This window comes from Balaenoptera borealis (genome assembly GCF_965194805.1).
Source record: "Balaenoptera borealis genome assembly, chromosome: 7".
NCBI lineage: Eukaryota > Metazoa > Chordata > Mammalia > Artiodactyla > Balaenopteridae > Balaenoptera > Balaenoptera borealis.
In genome coordinates this window covers 92,368,406-92,388,999 of record NC_138864.1, presented here as the reverse complement: position 1 = coordinate 92,388,999, position 20,594 = coordinate 92,368,406, and the positions used below count along the sequence as shown (strand labels likewise).

At 41.1% G+C, this 20,594-nt stretch overlaps 1 protein-coding gene across 4 annotated transcripts in view; it reads left to right on the top strand.

The window, feature by feature from the left end:
* DOCK4 (dedicator of cytokinesis 4) overlaps window positions 1-20,594 on the top strand; it is a 486,764-nt gene that overhangs the window by 356,511 nt on the left and 109,659 nt on the right. For all 4 annotated transcript variants that reach the window (XR_014246916.1, XM_082399962.1, XM_082399963.1 and 1 more), the window contains 2 exons: window positions 12,871-12,998; window positions 15,654-15,788. Coding sequence is in view for 3 of the 4 variants with exons in the window: in XM_082399962.1 (XP_082256088.1) it covers window positions 12,871-12,998; window positions 15,654-15,788 (263 nt within the window). In the remaining variant the exon portion in view is untranslated. The remainder of the gene's footprint in view (window positions 1-12,870; window positions 12,999-15,653; window positions 15,789-20,594) is intronic.

Genomic DNA, 20,594 nt, shown 5'->3' with positions numbered 1-20,594 from the left:
GATTACTGATGCTCAGGAGGTGGTAGAGAAATCAGAACTTAGGAGAAACAAAAAGTAGCTGCTACAAGCCAGAAGAAAAGATACCAGCTCTCTGTGGGAGGTGATGAGGTTATTTACTGGGACCAGGATAGAGGGACTCAAGAGACCAAGGACGTGTGGACCCTGTAGGGTCTGTGCTTGTGATCTGGAGGAGAGACTCAGAGCCAGTGCTGGGATTTAGTGATGGTGACACTGGTGTGGAGGAGGAAGGGGAGGTGGGGGAACCTGTCTCTCATGATATGTGGGACAGTCGCCATGGAGGATAATTATGGGGAAGCATAAACCTTTGGGAAGCAAAGCAGCTCCCGATCAATGGAACACTTAGAAGCATGTGCAGATGCTAGTAAGAGGGTCTGCTTCTGTCATGCCCCAGGAAGATAGAATTAGCTTGCTGTTTAGTGACTCACTACTGAGGAAAATAGACCGTCGTCGTCATGTATAAATGGCAGGGCGCATCTGGAAGGAGGCCATCTTCATGGAGAAAAACAGCAGGCATTTCTGAGAGCCTTCCAAGGCTCAAACTACCCTCTGTTTAAATCACATGGGACCCAGCAATAGTGTTAGCAAACCTAGAAAGTATTTCTAGTGACTCTGAAATTCTAAGTCAGAAACTGTGGACTTGGGGGATAGATGGAGCACATCTGTGTTGTCCGGTTGAAAGATGAGATACTGGAGGCAAAGATGTGCAACACAAATCATTGGCTCCGTAGACCGTGTCAAAGAACTGGGTAGGAGGTCTTGGCTGGTGGTTAAGAGGAGAGAGTGATCCCTACAAGGGCCAATCTCACAAAAATAAGCAGATTCTGTCTAATTGGAAGAAGAGGGACAATATAAAACTGTAACTAAGGGCATGGTGTGGAAGCAGAGAACCATAGTAAGAGAGGCTCTGGTAGAGAACAACAGGTAAAGGGATTAAGTCTAATACATTTTGACCTCTACTTAAAAAAAAAAAAAGTATACATACTTCTTAAAACAAGGAAAGGAGTTTTTAAAGGGAGTTTGGAATTTGGTTGCCCCAGTTTTGTCTTATTTCCCCAAAAATACCTATAACCAAATGACAGAGAATGGGTAAATATTACCTAGGAAGCATAACCAAAAAAAAAGAATAGCATCCCCAAAATATGGTGAAATCAGACTCGTGTTTTACATATAGTTTTGACCTCTTAGTTTCCTATTGATGCTACGACAACTACCACAAACTTAGTGGATTAATGTAACTCAAATTTCTTATGTTACATGTCTGTAGGGCAAAAGTCAAAATGCTTCTCACTGGGCTAAAATCAGGGTGTCAACAGAGTGACATTCCTTTGTATAGTGTCTAGAGGATAATTCGTTTTCTTGCCTTTTACAGCTTCTAGAGGCCACCTGCATTCCTTGGTTTGTGGCCCACTCCTTCATCTTTAAAGCCAGCAGTTGTAGCGTATTCACATCTCCCTCTGACTCTGTCTAGCTGCTTTCACTTGTAAGGACCCCTTTGTTTACATGGTGCCCACCTGGATAATCTCCCTATCTCTACATCCTTCATTTAATCATTTCTGCAAAATCTCTTTCATCTAACGTATTCTTTTCACATAACATATTCACAGGTTCTGAGAATTAAGATGTAGATATCTTTGGGGGCAACCGTTTATTCTGCCTACTACATATGGGTAAAACAAACAGTTCAGAAGCAGTGTGATGGCGTAGAAGGTCAAAAACACTCAGAGGTCTATGAATTTTATTTACTTATTGAAAGTAAAATAAATGGAACACGAAGTGCTGCAGTCATGTGAGTACACACATCTTGGCCAGATGGAAGTTACAAATGACACTTTTCTGATTGAAATTATAAATCTGAATAGGGCAAAAGAAAGTAGGGATAAGTATGTTACAGGGTATCAACTGGCTATGTATTCAGCTGAAGACAAAGTACTTAATTCTTGACTGCCTTAATGACAGTTCCATTTCTCAGAGCATTGTGTATGGCAAAGATAATTGCTACTCTGAGCTGAATTCTGATCAGCAAAGATGAACTGGTTAGTGATAGAGAAGTGAGAAGAATCTGAGAAAGTGACCTCATTTTCTGGGGGTTCATATTAGCTAGAAAGAAATGTGGAGCACAATTGGCCCACACTTTAAGAAAATAAATTTCAAAACATTTTGGAGAACAAGACTGTAGATGTTACAAGCCCCTAGGAGAGAAAGTTCTGAAAGTTGGCTTTGTACTAGAATCCTATATTAGGGTTCTGCAGAGAAGCAGACCCCATAGTGTATGTTTGTGTGCGTGTGTGTATGTGTGTGTAAGGAGATTTATTATAAGGAATTGCCCCATGTGATTATGGAGGCTGAGAAGTTCCAAAGTCTGCAGTTGGCAAGCTGGAGACTCAAGAAAGCTGATGGTGTAGTTCCAGTCTGAGTCCCAAGGCCTGAAAACCAGGAGAGGTGATTGTATAAATTCCACTCTAAATCTGAAAGCAGGAGAAGATGGACTTCTTAGCTGAATGACAGGCAGAGAGAGTAAACCCCCCCCTTACTCCACCTTTTCTTGTATTCAGGGCTTCAACGGATTAGATGAGGCCCACCCACATTGGGGAGGACAATCTGCTTTACTTTGTCTACCAAATCACATGTTATTCTCATCCAGAAACACTCACACAGACACACCCAAGATAATGTTTAACCAAACATCTGGGCTCCCATGGCACAGTCAAATTGACATATAAAAGTAACCATCACGGGCTTCCCTGGTGGCGCAGTGGTTGAGAATCTGCCTGCTAATGCAGGGGACACGGGTTCGAGCCCTGGTCTGGGAAGATCCCACATGCCACGGAGCAGCTGGGCCCGTGAGCCACAACTACTGAGCCTGCGCGTCTGGAGCCTGTGCCCCGCGACGGGAGGGGCCGCAATAGTGAAAGGCCCGCGCACCGCGATGAAGAGCGGTCCCTGCACCGCGATGAAGAGTGGCCCCCACTTGCCTCAACTAGAGAAAGCCCTCGCATGAACCGAAGACCCAACACAGCCAAAAATAAAATAAAATAAATAAATAAAGTAGCTATAAAAAAAAAAAAAAGAAAAGTGCTTTAAAAAAAATAATAAATAAAAAAAAAAAAAAGTAACCATCACAAATCCCAAGGAGAATAAAAGTGGAGGAGACACACAGAGGAAGCAGCATGGCTGCAGGATACCTCTAGTTGAGCTTAGATTAGAAATTAATACATACAGAATACAAGGTCAGCACCACAGAAGGGAATGACAAAAGCGATAGGAAGGTTCAAGCCATCTTGAGTTAAGGGCCAAGGGGCAGCCTCGGGGCTGGAGGCATTCCACAGCCAGGCAGGACTGAATCAACCCCTTTGAGCTGCACCCTCAAGGTGAGAGTCTAGGGCCTCTGGCCAGACCTGAAAGACTTAGCTCAGATTTGGAATTTAAGCAGGTTGTTATTTGATGTCTGAATCACGTGGGGTCCAGTCAGACGTACTTAAGGTATAAAAGTTGAACAACTGACTTTTCCCTTTTTCCCCACAATTCTACTCTTCCTGTTTTCTGAAGGCCAGGAGAAGGTCTCAGTGATGTTGGAGAAGACAGCTTTAGCAATGGCAAAAAGAGTAGATTTGAAGTATAGAGGTCGAGGCAGGGAAGTGTGGAGAGCGGGAACAGAGGGATGGTTTGAGCAATGGGAGCGAGAGGGCAGGCGCTGAGTCTTCTCAGACAGCAAGGTCAGGCTCTGGGGGACTGTGGCTTTGCATCAGATTTGCACTGGGCTCCATTGCTTGGCGCTTGAATTGTTCAGCAGAGGTCTGCAGTCATTGCTGAGCTATTTGCTTGCTAAGAAAAAGTCATATACATTTCCGCTTTGGGATAATTGAGCAGTTTATCAGGCAAACCTAAGCGCAGATAATAGAGGTGAGCATAAGTGCGCTGAGTGTGTAATGACGAGAAACATGACGGTGCTACTTTCTTTTCCTACAAAATAAAGAATCGGATTTCTTAGGGTAGGGATTTCTTAAGAAAGCAGCCAAAAGTTATTTTTTTTTCCTTTTCACCAGCAACTCCTCGGTCCCTGTTAGCTCTTTTGTGGATTTGATACAAGGCTGCAATGAAAGTAAAGGAGAGAGGGAGGAAAGTGGACTATTAGACTATTTTTACAGTTTATTCGGGGAATGAATGCCTCCACCTTCCCATTCCACCTCCCATTTTAGGCCATAATATAAAGGAAGGATGTGTGATGGTTTATCTATTAATTTGACAACTTTAAGAAGGAAATATTACTACAGTTGATGGGTGCCTGGTAGCTTTTATTTCTTAGAACTATAATTAAAGCATAGTTGAGTATTGACTTCTCTCACTGCAAGTGATTAAATTTCTTTCACTTTTGAAAATGCCATTTGCTTAAAGCTTTTCTATTAGCCAGAGCTTGCGCTATAGTAGATGGGCCTTATAAAGACGAGCAGAGTTGCATGAATAAGGGCTGCTCTTTTTCCCTAGAAGTAGAATGATAATGTAGGACCACTGGAAGAAGTGTAAAGACCTTAGTTTTTTTAATGTAGATTTCGTGTTGGTTAGCCAATAAAAAAATAGTTTTGTGTTTTTTTTTTTGAAAAATCCCCTGAGACCTCAAGAAAGCCTTTGTTAAAATATCCTTAGTGTTTTGCCCCCTCTAGTCTCAATTCCTTCTTCCACTCCCTCCTCGCTGCCCTTATCTGTGTTTTCCCCCAGGTCCCCTTGCTCAAAGTGGAAAAACTTAGGAGCGAAGGCCTTTCTGGGTGGCCTCCACCGTCAGGGAGCTCTGAAAGCACTTGCAGAGAGTTTCATAGTTTTCATAGTTGTTCAGTCTCTATTCTTGGCTTTTATTAAAGATTTGCACACATAAAATTTTTAAGGTGTATATATTAGTTAAAACCATGTTAAAGTGCAGGTTCTTAAAGAAGTACTTAGAAAGGGGCTACTTTGGAAAAGAATTTCCACATCTTTCCCTAGAAGAGAAAAAGATAAAATTAGGAGTTTTAGGTAATGCGTCACTCTGAACACAGAACTTAAGATGAAAAATATGCATCACCAAAATCGTAGCCGACCCTAAGTTTTATCTGTGGCGTTTGAAAATGAAGGTAAATGTACATATTTTGGGCTACTCACCATCCAATTTCAACTTTGTTCTCTGACCTTGTTTCTGATCTCTTCAATACTGATTGAATGAGCAAGCACGTTTCTGGGGAAAGGGTAAACCCCTATCTTTTCATTTCTTATCTGTCACTCAATCGCATAGGCACAGATTTCCGGGGGCGGGGTGGGGAGTGGAGCCGGGGTGTGTGTCTTGTTTCCAATGCCACAAGCAGCTGCCGTGGTTTGCGTTGAAGTATGGTGTTAGGAATAGCTGCTTTCTCCTGGGCGCCCAGGGCGAGTGCCAGCACGTGGAGTCGCTGCATACTGGGGTGTGATAATGTGATGTGCAACCTCCTTACTTGCCATTTAAGCTGGGTTAAAACATGAACACAGAAATGTCAGGTCCATTTCAGTTGCCTGTCAGATCCAGGAGAACTCATGGTGTAGCTCATTCATTCATTCAACAAATGTTTATTGTGAGCAGACCCCATTCCAGGTATTAGGTTGCAAGTAATGTAGCAAATTACAATACAGTCTGTGTGGCAACACTATCCACCTAGAGACCTCAGAGTCGTTCCTGAAGCCCTCTTCTCCCTTTGCCCGTCGTCTCCACCTACCACCACCACCGCTCTTGGGCCTCCACAGTGTCTCCCATGCCCAGCCATTTCTCCCCGCTCCCACTCCCACTTCTCCATGCAAACTGTCACCTGCTCTGACCTGCCTCAGTGGTTTCTATACTTTTTCCCCATATCTCCTTTCGCCTGTCCATCTGTGTAGCCAGAGTTCCCTTTCAGAAACTCATACCAGATGATGTCACTCCCACCCAGTTCCTTTATTCACATCCCAGTTGTTTTATTCTGTTTTGAGGGCTCACTCCAGGCCTTGTGATCTGGCCCGGCCCACCCGCCTGGTCCCATCTCCATATTTCTTCACTCTGGTTGGAACCCACTTTCTTCTCTTCCTTTCTGAACCTAGTTGACCCCCATGCACCCTTCAGGACTCAGTTGAACTCTTCATTTCTCAAGAAATCTCCTATCTGCCTTGCCCACCCCATTATTACTCTCATTCTTTGGCTTTTTACTTCTTGGATAACCTAACACATCTGTAATAACTAAAGAATTGGTGATTTAGTTGTTTAATGTCTGTCTCCTACCCTCATCCCAGAAGGAAAGCCTCAGAGAGCAGGGGCTATATTTATCTTGATGACAGTTCTATCTTAGCTTCCGTAACAGTGCCTGGTACATAATAGTTGCTTGATAAACGTTTCGTGAATACTGTGTACTGGGTCATGGCTAGGGATCAGGATGGAGCAGCGATAGCTATTGAATAAATGATGTGCGTTAAAGAAGGAAAGTCTTATTACAAAAGCAACTTTTGAGCTAAGGTTGAGCATGAATATGACAACAGAACAGTGTTCAGTGCTGGAGTCCCAGACCAGGAGCAGAGCACAGTTGACAAAAGTAAAAAGTACACCTAAGGCCAGACCTCCTTGTGCTGGTAGCCCTGTGGCAGGCATTAAAAGAAATACGAGACTTCTAACCTCACTCCCAAAAGAAATCAAGAAATCACTAAGAGAAGACAGGCGAACACAGATAAAGGCACTTTCCCACTGATGGAAACTTTGCATTCCTTAGGATTTTGCTTTAGGTGCCGGGGGGAGGGGGTGGGAGGGGGATTGAATCCACTGGGTAAGAATCACACAGAGAGATCATCCTTAGCCCTGTAATTTGTTTTCCTCTGTGATCCTGAGTTTGTCTGCATGGCATGTAGCCCCTAAGTCATCTGTGATCCTTTCCATTCTGAATGTCGTCTGTCCTCTAATGTCTGAAGGGCTTGTTTGCAGGTTTTGTTGCTATCTGTAACACTGGCAGTTCAATTCCTGGTGGCTTTGATCGCAAAGACCTAACCCAGCTCTGATCGCAGCGTTTCCTGTGCGGCTGGTGCTTCCCTGAAGCCAGCAGCTCTGCTACATGCAAAGCTGTGCCACAGCTTGACCTCTTGCCCACCTGGTTTACCATCTCCCCGTCCTGAGGCTGCCACAGAGCAGCTGCTTAGGTGTCCTTGCTGATGTCCAGCCCACGCTGGGACAGTTTGTGGAGAGTGGCGAGCAACCCTGCATGCCACCACAGGACTCACAGACCTCACTCCCGTGGGGACAGATGACTACAGGGATTGTTGTCTAAAGCTTTGTCGATAGAGGAGGCAAAGATGATGACTTTCCTCGAAATTAACCGCAAGGAGGAAATTCATCAGCATTTTTTAGCTGCTTCTCCTCCTTCCTAGCCCCACACGCACTGGAAATTGCTATCAGGAGCTGGCTTTATCCACTCAAGTGTGTACAGGCAAAACAAAAAGTGAGACGCAATACGGTGAGCTTTATATGAGATACATAATATGAGTGTTTTGACTCTTCCAAGGATAGAACCTGTATAACGGATACTGTTGTTAAATGTTTAGGAAGTCAGTGTTTGTTCAACTATGGGTTTTCTTTTTTCTTTTTTTAATTAATTAATTAATTAATTATTTTTTTTTTTTTGGCTGCGTTGGTTCTTCGTTGCTGCGCCCGGACTTTCTCTAGTTGCAGCGAGCCGGGGCTACTCTTCAATGTGGTGTGCTGGCTTCTCACTGTGGTGGCTTCTCTTGTTGTGGAGCACAGGCTCTAGGAACGCGGGCTCAGTAGTTGTGGCTCGCGGGCTCTAGAGCACAGGCTCAGTAGTTGTGGCGCATGGGCTTAGTCGCTCTGTGGCATGTGGGATCTTCCCAGACCAGGGCTCGAACCCGTGTCCCCTGCATTGGCAGGCGGATTCTCAACCACTGCGCCACCAGGGAAGTCCCTTCTTTTTCCTTTGAGCCTTCTTGACGAATCCAGGTATTTTCTTTTAAAGGTAAGAATTAGCATTTTAGCCAGTCAGCTTGTTTGGCATTTACCCACCCATTCTATCCTGTGCATTGGCTGATATTGCCCTAGTAATGGAGAAGCAGCAAATCTACACACCACACATGAATTATTTGTCTACCTTACTTACTTTTTTGGCAGTAGAGATTTTCTTAACAGTTGGCTGCAAATTGAATTTTTAGAAATCACATCCCACTGGCTGCAAGAACATATCAGATAAGCTTTATCTTCCTTTCTAATTAAACATCACTAGACAGTGACTCCTGTCATTTAAGCTTTCAGTTTCCTTCTCTTGGTTCTTTTTCTCAAGTAATTGATTTGTAAATAAGTATTTAAGTTCCCCGGTCACGCTTCCTGTTGAAAGGAAGCCTGCAATGAATTATTTTACAAGTTTGGGTTTTAATACTCCGTGTTCATTTTTTTAAAGTGAAGTGTGCCTGTGCCTTATGTGGTTTGTTTTGATGGTGAACCTAAGGCCATACCTCCTTGTGTTGGTAGACTGGTGGCAGGTGTTAAAAGAAATATGAGACTTCTAACCTCAATCCTAAAAGAAATGAAGAAGACAGTAAGAGAAGTCAGGCAAACGCTGATGAAGGCACTTTCCGAACTGTGAATACTTTGTTTGCATTTCTTATGATTTTCATTAAGATACAGGGTCATATACTTTTTCACCTATGGATATACCTTATTTTATTGGCTAGGAATCCAGTGCATTGTTAAACTGAGTAGATGAAATTGGCTATCCTTGCCTTATTTTTGATCTTAAGGAGAAAGCATTCATTCAATCTTCTACTATTATTATGTTAGCTAATGGTAGGCATTTCATTAATGCCCTTTATCAATTTGAGAAAATTACCTTCTATTCTTATCTTCCTGACAGCTTTTATCATTAATGGATGCTGAATTTTGCACATTTTTCCTACATCTACTGCTAATATGGTGAATTACATTGATTGATTGACTTTCAAGTGTTAAATCAATTTGCATTCCCAGGATAAATCCTATTTAATCATTGTGTGTGTATGTGTGTGTGTGATGTTAAAATTTTATAAGGATTTTTGCATCTATGTTGATGAGAAATGTCAAATCTGTAGTTTTGTCTTGTAATGTCTTTGGCTAATTTCGGCATAGATAGTGCTGGCCTCATAAAATGAGTTAGTTGTATTCCCTGTTTATTCTATTTTCTGGGAGGATTTGTGTAGACTTGATATGCTTTCTTCCAATAAGTGCTTCATAGAGTTCATAGAAGCCACCTGAGTCTAGAATTCTCCTTGCAGGCTCTTAACAGCAAGTTCAGTTTCTTTAATAGGTATAGAGTTATTTAGATTATCCACTTTTCCTTGAATGAGTGAAGTGGAATTATAATTTATGCAAACGCTTTATAAGACACATGGTTTTTTATAAACCAAAATTAATCCATTTGAATTGTTACACAAATGACATCTTTTAGAAAATCAAACAGAGCAGGACAGGGGCTGGGGCATTTGTAAGTACACATCCCGTAAATAATATGCCCATTATGGGCCCCCGGTAGGCACTAATTTTGTGCTCATGACATCATGTTGAAAAATAAACCTTCAGGACAATAAGCGTATTCACTGTTACTTTTTCAAAAGATTGAAATATATACTGCATAAGTCAGTTTTTAGATTACTATCGCCTTACTATTTCAAATACTAATGCCAAGTTAGAGATCGAGATAAGACTTCCATTTAAGGGAGGATTGACACATGTGTCCATTATTCGCAGACTGACTCACTGAAACTTATTTGTAGCCCCCGAATCAGTACTGTGGCACTTTTATGTTCATTCATGGGCACGCGCAGAGTGGTGAGCACTTGAGTTCCGGGATGCGCACATTCCCAGCTGAGGTCGAGCAAGGCGATGCTCTGCTTCCATTTCCACTCACGTGGGGATGAGCAGAGGGCAGAGGCGGCAGAGGGCAGGAAGCTCCAGCTCCGGGGCCAGTTTAATTACCAACTCTTATCCCTGTTAGTGGGGCTCCCTCAGGCAGGTCGCTTCACACTTGTGAACCTCGTTTTCTCTTTTGTAAAATAAAGAAAATAGAATCTACCTTGATGAGTTGATTTTAGGATTTCAGATTGTAATCTCTGTGAGGTATGCACAAGTACCTATATATTTCCCCTAGGAGAAATGATTCCCTTTTCGCCATTTCACTGTTCCCAGTGACTTTTTAGGAATGAACTACCATGCATAAGAGGAAATCAACTCTATTTATCTTTCTTCCCTGATAAAAGTATATGAATATGAGCTTTAGATGTTAAACAAACCTTGCTTTTAAGATAAACCTCATCTGGTCCTGAAGTAATACTTATTTATATATTGCTGGCATTGATTTGCTAAACTTTTGAATTGTGGTTTTGTATCTATGGTCAGTAAAGGAATTTTTAAAAAATATGGAATCTCACAAGTTTAGGAGAGTGGGAGAGGAGATAACAACACATAAGAGATATCAACAGTTTTTACAAAGTCTGACAGCAGACAAGAGAAGGCTGAAACACAGACAGGTTTATGGGGTTGGGGCAGAACCAAGAAACAAACTAGTTTAATACCACAGAATTGCAGAAAACTCAGGATGGTATCAGAAAGGATCAGGAATTGAAAATATGAGGTATCTCTGAAGATTAAGGGTGCTAGAAATTTTTAAAATCTTTAGAAGGAATATTTAGTATCCCACTCCACCCTACCTCAATCCCTCCTCTATTTTAGCAAAAAATGGAAAGTTTACTCTCTAGAGTAAGCGAATGAGACATGCCTGGATTCAGAAGAATCAGACAATGCTAAATTTGGGGGATGAGGCTCCACACTGTAAACAGGGCCTCAGTAAGCAGATTAAACAGAGGGACCCCTACCAGCCACTTCCCCACCAGCCACTTACTGTATTGATTCCACATTACCCAGAAAATGATGGGTTCATGCTCCCCAGAGAGGAGATTAGCAGATTTCTCTCTGGAGAAACTGACCAGCCCAAGAGCAGACATCTCAGATTCTGAAATGTGGAGGTCCCCTGATGAAACATCTGCATGTCTCTCCTCCCTGTGGTGAAGCCTCATCAGCCCACAAGCTTACCTAGGCACACAGGTATTTTTTTTTTCCCAGTTAGCATTTCAGTACCTCACTTGAAAAGATGAATGGACAATAAAAGATCACCAAATACTGGAGAAAAACCTCTAATGTGAAAGGCAGAGGCCAAAAGGAAGAAACAAACAAACAGAAAGAACTTGAAAGACAAAGATAATTAAGGGAGAAAAAAAATCAAAAAGTTGTCTCTGATTTCCCCAGAGAGAGAAGATAGTGTATCCATGAAACAAGAATGGGAAGCTATAAAGAGATCATTCAGAGAAATAAAGACGAATGGCTGCATAATGAAAATGCAACACCTCTTGTTTGAAAATTATTAAGAATTTCATGATGGCTGCAGCAGAGCATTACACCAAGTGTCGACTGAAAAAAAACAAAACAAAACAAAACAAAAACGCACAACCCCAGAGCTGTGAGTTAAGTTTTATTTGGGGCAAAAATGAGGACCATAGCCCAGGAGATAGCCTCCCAGATAGCTCTGAGGAACTGCTCTGAAGGTAGCAGGGGAGGTCAGTATATATGTGATTTTGGTGGGCGAAGGGGGATATGTGTAGTCAAGCACACATTTTGGCAGAAGGTGGCTTCTCGTCATGAAGCAGATGTCTCTGTTAATGATTTTAGTGCTTTTCTAGATACGAGAAGATGTAGGAAATTGAGCTCCTAAAATCTTCTGAAAAATATCTAACTCTCTGAAGGCCTGTTCTGCCAGTTTTTCCCAGACCACAGAATGCTTCATTCCTGATCTCCACCCTGAACTCCTTTCAGGGTGTGTTGAAGATCAGTGACTGCAGTAGCTAGTGACTTCATCCTTGTAGAGGCAGATGGCGAGAAGCAATTTTTCGTCCACACAAGCGTGGGGCCTTTGTGGGCACAGGGATCTGTGTGACTGCACAGGTTGTACGGCCACAACACTGGACTTGGAAATGAGAAGGACTCTTGGAGATTAAATATATGATAGTGTAAATAAGAAAATTGAATAGAGGGGTTGGAAGGTAAAGTAAGGAAATTGCCCATAATTTTAGACAAAAGATGAAAAACTATTCAAGAAAAGTAGAAGGCAGCTGAAGAGATTCATGACGTGAATGTAGTCAGAGTTCCAGACAGAGGACAGAAGAAATAGTGGGAAGGAAATAATCCTAGAAATAATTCAAGGCAAGTTCCCAGCACTGAAGGACATGGGTTTATAGATTTAAAGAGTCAAGGCAAGTCATATAGTCATGAAATTTTGAATTACCAAGAATAATTTCCTGAAAGCTTTCAGAGAGAGAAAAACAAAAATACAACAACAAAAATCTGATCTTGGACAAAGGGTTGGAAATCAGGGTAACAGCAAACGCAAAGTGTTAATTTAGCCAGAAATTATATACAACTCTTTTGAGAGGCTGGGGAGAAGAAAAGGGGGTGAAAAAACTAAATTCTCATCTACCATAGTAGGAAGTCAGTAGATGATCCATCTCGATGAAAAATCTGGAAATAGCAAGAGAAGCATGCCATTTAGGTATTGGGAAGTAAAAAAACCAAAAAAACAAAAAAACACCTATTTCAATAAAAGAGTCAAAGGTCTCGCAAGTGCAGGAATCATGGGTTGGGGAAGAGACTACTGTTTTTCAATATCAACCTTGTAGAACTAGTACCTTTATAACTACATGTATTAATAATTTAGCAATTAAAATTAGATTAAAGAGTAGATAAGGATTTGCACGAGGTTTGCACGGGACTCTTCCATGCGAAACTAATGCTTCTTCTCCCTCCAGATTCCCGGTACATTCTCTTACCTGTCGTGTTACATCACCTCCACATGCACTTGCAAGAACAGAAGGACCTGATCATGTGCGCTCGGATCCTTAGCAACGTATTTTGTCTCATCAAGAAAAATAGCTCAGTAAGTAAATACAGGTTATAAGGTGTAGTTCCCATCAAATGGCTTCTGGAAATAAAATTTTAAAAGTCTTCAGATAAGCCACACCAAAGAGTCATCCTTTGAGACTCTCACTTTTATTTCCAGCTGCGTTGGACTTTTTACTTTTCTTCTAAAGGAATTTTTTTTTAACCTTGTGGGATCGCTGTAACCCCAAATAACCTGGGTTTCCTAAACTTGTATTTCAAGAAAGAACTGAATACCCAATGAGAAAAATTAGAAATCTCAAAGCCTCCCACATGTGTCTTTAATCTTGATGAATGCTCTGTGGTGAGAATAAATTATTGCTTGCAAAGACAGCCTGTTTGGGCCCATTATGTGAAAGATTGCATGATGATGGCCCAAGCTTGGCTGTGGGCCTTGGGCCCAGCCCCGTGGAGATAGAGAAAGCAAGGGAGAACCTCAGGAGGCTGGGGGTATCTTGCACCACAACCGTTACTCACCCGACAGTAATCACTCAATTGTTATGACAGTAGTCACTCAATTGTTATGGCTTTAGGAAATTCCTGTCATGTTCCTGACTCTGGAGGCAATACGATTGCATTAGACAATGCAATGTCAATAGAGAAAAACCCCATGCTTGCTTATAAATGGGGGCAACTTGGAGTATGCATGTTCATGGCTCAGGGGTCTGACGTGAAGTCAACATATGAAGTATGCCCTATTCAGTTCTGTCAATCTGCATCTGTTCACTAAGCAGCCTCATCTGTAACAACCTTTGCAAAGCAGGGTTTGGCAGTGAGTGCTAATATTCGTTTCTCTGTCTCCCTTTTACTGCTATGCTACAGTTTCCCCATTTTTGTTCCTCTGACTTACGATCACCTTCTGAAGAGCTCAGCAGTCAGCTGGCATGGGCTTCCAGTGGAAGTGGTGGAGATAGGGCCCCAGTGCTGTGGGAACAGAGTTGGCCCTTGAAAGAAAAAGGCCAGAAGCTCTGTGTCTAAAAGTGTAGTACGATAGCATAGGGAACTCTACTTAATACACTGTGGTGAACTAAATGGGAAGGAAATCTAAAAAAGAGGGGATATATGTATATGTATAACTGATTCATTTTGCTATACAGTAGAAACTAATACAACATTGTAAAGCAACTATACTCCAATAAAAATTAATTGAGGGCTTCCCTGGTGGCGCAGTGGTTGAGAATCTGCCTGCCAATGCAGGGGACACGGGTTCGAGCCCTGGTCTGGGAAGATCCCACATGCCGCGGAGCAACTGGGCCCGTGAGCCACAATTAGTGAGCCTGCGCGTCTGGAGCCTGTGCGTCTGGAGCCTGTGCTTCGCAACAAGAGAGGCCGCCGTAGTGAGAGAACCGCACAACGCCATGAAGAGTGGCCCCCGCTTGCCACAACTAGAGAAAGCCCTCGCACAGAAACGAAGACCCAACACAGCCATAAATAAAATAAATAAATTTAAAAATTTGAAAAAAGAAAAAAAAAATTAATTGAAAAAAATAAATAAAAGTGTAGTATGAGACACCTGCATGGGAAGGACCATTGCTTTTTACACACCCAACTGAATAAAGCATAGCTATGCTGGGCCTAGTTAGAATGTTTTTGCTGACTCTAATTGCTGAGAGTTAAAAGTAAGTTCAAAATTTCACTGCAGAAAACTGAAAACATCAGGTGATAGTAGAGGTGATTTTTTTTTTTTTTTCTCCCATTTCAGTGTTAAAGTTGCAGTCAATTTTTTTACTTATCTGATAAGGAATTCAGAGCAGAAACTCTGCTCTGGGGGAAAATCCTTAGTAGTTTTTCTTACAAGTATAAGAAAGTTTATCATAAAATCCTAGCCAAAAAGCTCTTTTAAACTCACACTTTCTAAGAGTTTTCTTTGCAAAGGCAATCTCCTTGGTACACAAAGTATTTGTAATCATAGTGCTTCGTCTGGTGCAGGTATAATAACTCAAATCCGCTACATAGAGTCAGTGCAGAGCAATTTGCGTTTCTCTCTCAAGTCCCGGGGGCTTAGATAGTACTAATTTTGCTTTGGGGAAGCAGTCCCACCATGACCAATGACATTATGTCCAGTCTGTAACTAACAGTATTCACCCAGACTGAATGCTGTTTGCTAACCTTTACATGTAGGGATTTTAAAAAATCATTTTTATAGAAATAGTCATTTGCACTTAAAATAGAGTTTTGGAAAATGACCTGTGCAATTCCAGTGATGAGAAGAGTAAATGTAAGCACAAACTGAAATCAAAAAATTATAGACTCTTAAAACCAAGAGGGACGTTTAGTGAACAATCAGGCCCAGAAAGGCAAACTGACTTGCACAGGGGCACACACCATGTTAGTGACATAGCTGGTGTTCTGAATTAGTCTGGGGTCCTTTCCAGAACATCACCCCATCATTTTACTTGTATCTCAGGTACCTACTGCACAGTGGAGTTGCGTGCTCTTGGATAAGCTGTTAACATCTCCATGCTCTTTGTTCTCTATAAACGAAGGTCATTCACTTAGGTGAGTTAGGTGAGGTCCAGGTCTGTCAAGCTCTCAAGTTCTCTGACTCTTTGATTCTATATTTGGAAATGTGCTTTTTCCCCTTTTCCAGTAAAGAGAGATTAATGTATACCTTAAGCCACCATTTCCTGAACACATTATTTTTTTTCTTAAGGAAAAGTCTGTGCTGGAGGAAATAGACGTGATAGTGGCCAGCCTGCTGGACATTCTGCTGAGGACCATATTGGAGATCACCAGTCGACCGCAGCCGTCCGGCTCCACCATGCGTCTCCAGTTCCAGGATGTCACGGTAAGGCCATAAAGCAAATGGCACACCAAACAGCATAGTTGTGCTTGTCAAAGCCTCAGTTGCTTTGAGGGTGGGTTGCTGTAAGAATCTGGGGAATCTGGCCTTGGGAGGTTGATCTATGTTCATTTCAAATGTATATGGGTTTACCTTGATTTTACCAGGGGATGAGAGTAAGATGCATGTTTGTTAAAAGATCTTGGATTAAGATATTTTTAATTACAGAAAGGCCAGATTGGCCCAGTTTATTTTCACTTTGCCCAATTTAAGTTAACCTGGTTCTAAATCCCCAGTCTTCTTGATAACTTTTCATTCTTTTTTTTCATCCATCGAATTGCTTGGGGAAGTGAGAATAGTGAAATAGAGAAATAGCAGCTGGGGGTCCTGAATTCTGATTCTGATTTTCTCACTATGACTAGTAAGAATCTTAATTTGGGGTGGGGTGAGGGGGGCTCAGTTTCCTCAGCTATGAATTGAGAAAGTTTGACTTGGTAGCTTCTAAGATGTCTTCAAGCTCCACTATTATGAATCTAATATAACATGATTTATAAGAAATATTAAGACATAATTTATGTGATAGTTTGTGTATATATTTATACGTGTGTGTGGAGAGCGAGAGAGAGATATACGTAGATGGATGGATTGGTACATAAATTGATTTCTATTTAAAACTCACGTTCAATTGAACAAACATTTTTTTTTTTTTAGGTCTGATTAAGAACATTCTTCCAAATACCATTTGCAAAAATGGCAGTAGATGCTATAGTTTTCACACATAGATTATTTACAAAAATGTCAGCCTTTTACCATTATTTTTACAAATTGTGCATTAAGCAGAATTGTGCAGAACCCCTGTCTTAAGAATGTTTGCCTAGCCCCTGATGAAAATAATTTTTGTTTTTACTTAAAAAAATAAAAAGTCCACCCTGGCTCTCCTGCCAAAGTTGAATGTTTAAGGATGGCCATCTTGCATTGAATTTTATTTTCTCTGCTTTCAGAGCTAAGATTTACCTGATTCCTCCTGCCAAGCCCTGGGTTTGGGAAGTAAAGTTAAACTCTTTCTTTTAACAAACTAAGGTTAAAGAGAGTATGAAAAACTTCCTAATATGTGTAATAGCTGTACTGCCTCATTAAAAGAAAAGAACAAGCAGTTAATTTCTCATGGTCTGATGGAATTTCATGTGTAAAATGCTACCTACCTCATAGGGTTGACTTTGTGTATTTAGCAATTATTTGGTTCATAGTAAATGCTCAAAACGTCATTTTTTTTTCCTGAAAACCGCTGGAGTTCGTTATGGGTTTGAAAGTTTGGGGGGTTTTGTTTTGAATTTTTTTGTTCTATCTTTTCATGTTTTTCTGAACTTTTTATTTTGCAATAATTGTAGAGTCACATGCAGTTGCGAAAAATAACAGATATTCCATGTGCCTTTTCTCCAGTCTCCCCAATGGTAACCTCTTATCAAACTACAGAACAGTATCACAACTAGGCTATTGACGTTAATGCAATCAAGATGCAGAATATTTCCATCACCCCAAGAATCCCCCATCTTGCCCTTTTACAGCCAAACTCACTTCCCTCCCATCTTCACCTCCTTCTTAAGCCTGGCAACCACAAAATCTATTCTCCATTTCTATAATTTTGTCATTTTAAGAATGTTGTATTTGAGTCACTTCACTGTACAGCAGAGATTGGCACAACAATGTAAATCAACTCTGCTTCAATTAAAAAAATTAATTTAAAAAAATGTTGTACAAATAGAATCATACAGTATGTAACCTTTTGTGATTGGTTTTTTTTTTTTTTTAACTCAGCATAATCCTCTAGAGATTCATCCAGGTCATTGTGTGTGTGTGTATATATATATAATTTGTTCCTTTTTCTTAGCCAGTAGTTTTCATGGTATGGATGTACCACAGTGTGTTTAACTATCCCCATTGAAGACCATCTTGGTTGTTTCCAGAATTTGGCTGTTACTAACAAAGCTACTATAAACATTTGTGTGCAAGTTTTTATCTAAGCATAAATCTTCATTTCTCCAGGATAAATACTCCCAAGAGTATGACTGCTGAATTGTATGGTTGTTGCATATTTAGTTTTGTAATAGATGGCCTGTTTTCCCTAGTGGCTGTATCACTTTCCATTCTCATATACACAGTATATGATGAATGATCCAATTTCTCAACACCATAGTCAGCATTTGGTGTTTTCACTTTGAAGAGTGGAGAGGGGATGGGGGCGTTCTGATAGGTAGGTAGTGAGATCTTATCATGGTTTTGATTTGCATTTCCCTAATGGCTGATGATGCTGAACATCTTTCACATACTTATTTGCCATCTATATATCCCCTTCAGTGGGATGTCTTTTTATGTCATTTTCCCATTTTCTAATTGGATTGCTTTTTCCTCTTGAGTTTTGAGAGTTCTGTGTATATTCTAGATACTTGTCCTTCATTGAATATGTGGTTTACAAATATTTTCTCCCACTCTGTAGCTTGTTTTTTTCATCCTTTTAACAGGGTCTTTTGTAGAGCAAAAGTTTTCCATTTCAATGAAGCCCAATTTATCAAATTTTTCCTTTTACAGATCATGCTTTTGATGTCAAGTTGAAGAACTCTTTTTGTCTAGCCCTGTATCGTGAAGGCTCTCTCCTAGTTCATTTTTCCTAAAAAGTGTTATAGTTTTCTATATTACATTTAAGTCCATGAACCATTTTGAGTTGATTTTTGTATTAGTTATGTCGGATAATTTTAACATCTCTATCATCTCAGTGTTGACATCTCTTGTCTTTTTTTTTTTTTTTAATGATTTTGCTTTTTTTTGTAAAGCTATTTTAATTAATTAATTAATTTATTTATTTATTTATGGCTGTGTTGGGTCTTCGTTTCTGTGCGAGGGCTTTCTCTAGTTGCAGCAAGCGGGGGCCACTCTTCATCGTGGTGCGCGGGCCTCTCACTATTGCGGCCTCTCTTGTTGCGGGGCACAGGCTCCAGACGCACAGGCTCAGTAAATGTGGCTCACGGGCCTAGTTGCTCCGCGGCATGTGGGATCTCCCCAGACCAGGGCTCGAACCCGTGTCCCCTGCATTGGCAGGCAGATTCTCAACCACTGCATCACCAGGGAAGCCCATCTCTTGTCTTTTTTCATTCAATTTTATATCTTGGTTTTGGGTATGATGAGTGATTTTCAATTGAAATCTGGACATTTTTGTATTATAAGACTCTGGATCTTATTTAAACCTGTTTCAGGTGGCTTTATGTCACGCGACTTGGCAGGGTAAGGGGTTGGGTGCCAATTCATTATGGCCAGATGGAGGTAGAAGTCCAGGTTCCTCACATTGTCTTCACTGACACAGACCAGTTGTCATGAAAGTACCTGCTCCCTATCTTGCTCTCCACTCTGGAGAGAGATGTTGGGTGCCTCATCACAGCCTTGTGAGGATGGAAGTCTTGGCTCCCCATTTGGCTTTTGCAGGTGTGAGAAAGGCCAAAGTGTTTTGCGGAATTCAGCTGCAGTAGAGCAATGACTGCTAAAAGTTTTTTCTTCTTAAACTGCCCATTTCCTGATCCTTTGGCCCAAGAGAATAGACTTTTGGTTGGGGGGGATTTTCGTTGCAGTAGTTGGTGTTTCAAGACGGCCAGCTTCTTTGGCTCCAGGGGTGGGATATATATATAAAAGAAAACCCAGAGAACTCAGCACTATGTCCTTCCTTGGGTCCAGGGTCTCTAGCCAGTCTTTTCTTTCCACCTTCCAGAGTCATCTTCTGTTTGTTTTATATATAATGGAGGGGTTTTAGTTGTACTTGGCAGGAGGAATTGGGAAAAACATATATACTCCATCTTCCCAAAAGCAGAAGAAAGGCTCCTTCATTTTGGTTTTGATGGTAACATTTCAACTGCTTCCTGGCAATACAGCTCGAACACAATTCTAAAATTATAATGGCAGAGCAAACAAAATCATAGGAAATGCTCCATGTGGTCAAAGACTGCCCGAGGTCAAAAGCTAGAACACTTTTTCAAACTGCTTTGTATCCATAGGCAGGGTTGAAACTGCCAAATTTCTCTGGGACATGCATGGCCTGTAGGGCTTCACAGTGTAATAATCAGTGCAAATTAAGAGACTTGAGAAGGCAATGCGTGAAGCTCGTGGATGGATTTGATCGTCCGGTGTGCTACAATTTTAGGAAAATCACATAAAGTGAAACCTTCCCCCACGTAGCTATGTTGTGCCCCTTGCCATGTGAAAAACCAAGCTCTCTCTAGGTATGTGGGATGAAGTTTGTGAGAAAACACGCACTTAAATTGTTTGGCACCTTAGATTTTATGCTTTAAGGCTCTTTTTTTTTTTTTTTTTTGAGTCCTCAGGCAGACCTGGTTTGAATCCTACTCTTCCCTTTGATTAACTACGCATGCTCTTGGGCAAGTTACCTAGTATCTTTAGCTTCTGTTTCTTTGCCTTTAAAATAGAGAAAATAATTGTACTTATCTCAAAGTTAGTGTGAGGGTTTCATCAAATCTGTAAAAGTGTTTAAACAGTACCTTTTAGCCATTAGTAATTGTGGTAACAACAGTGGTCCGTAATATTATTATTATTATTATTGCAGAAGTAATACCTGTGTTGTTGTTGTTATTGTTACCGAATTAACCAAAATCAATTACATACTCACAAGTATAGAAAAGAAAGGTGGCTTTAATCAGAATGCCGGCAATCTGGGGAGATGGTGGACTCAGCATCCCTCAAAAACCACCTGCGAAGATTCTGCTCAGCCATGAAAGGTTTTAAAGGGAAACAGAGTAGTAATCTCAGTTCATC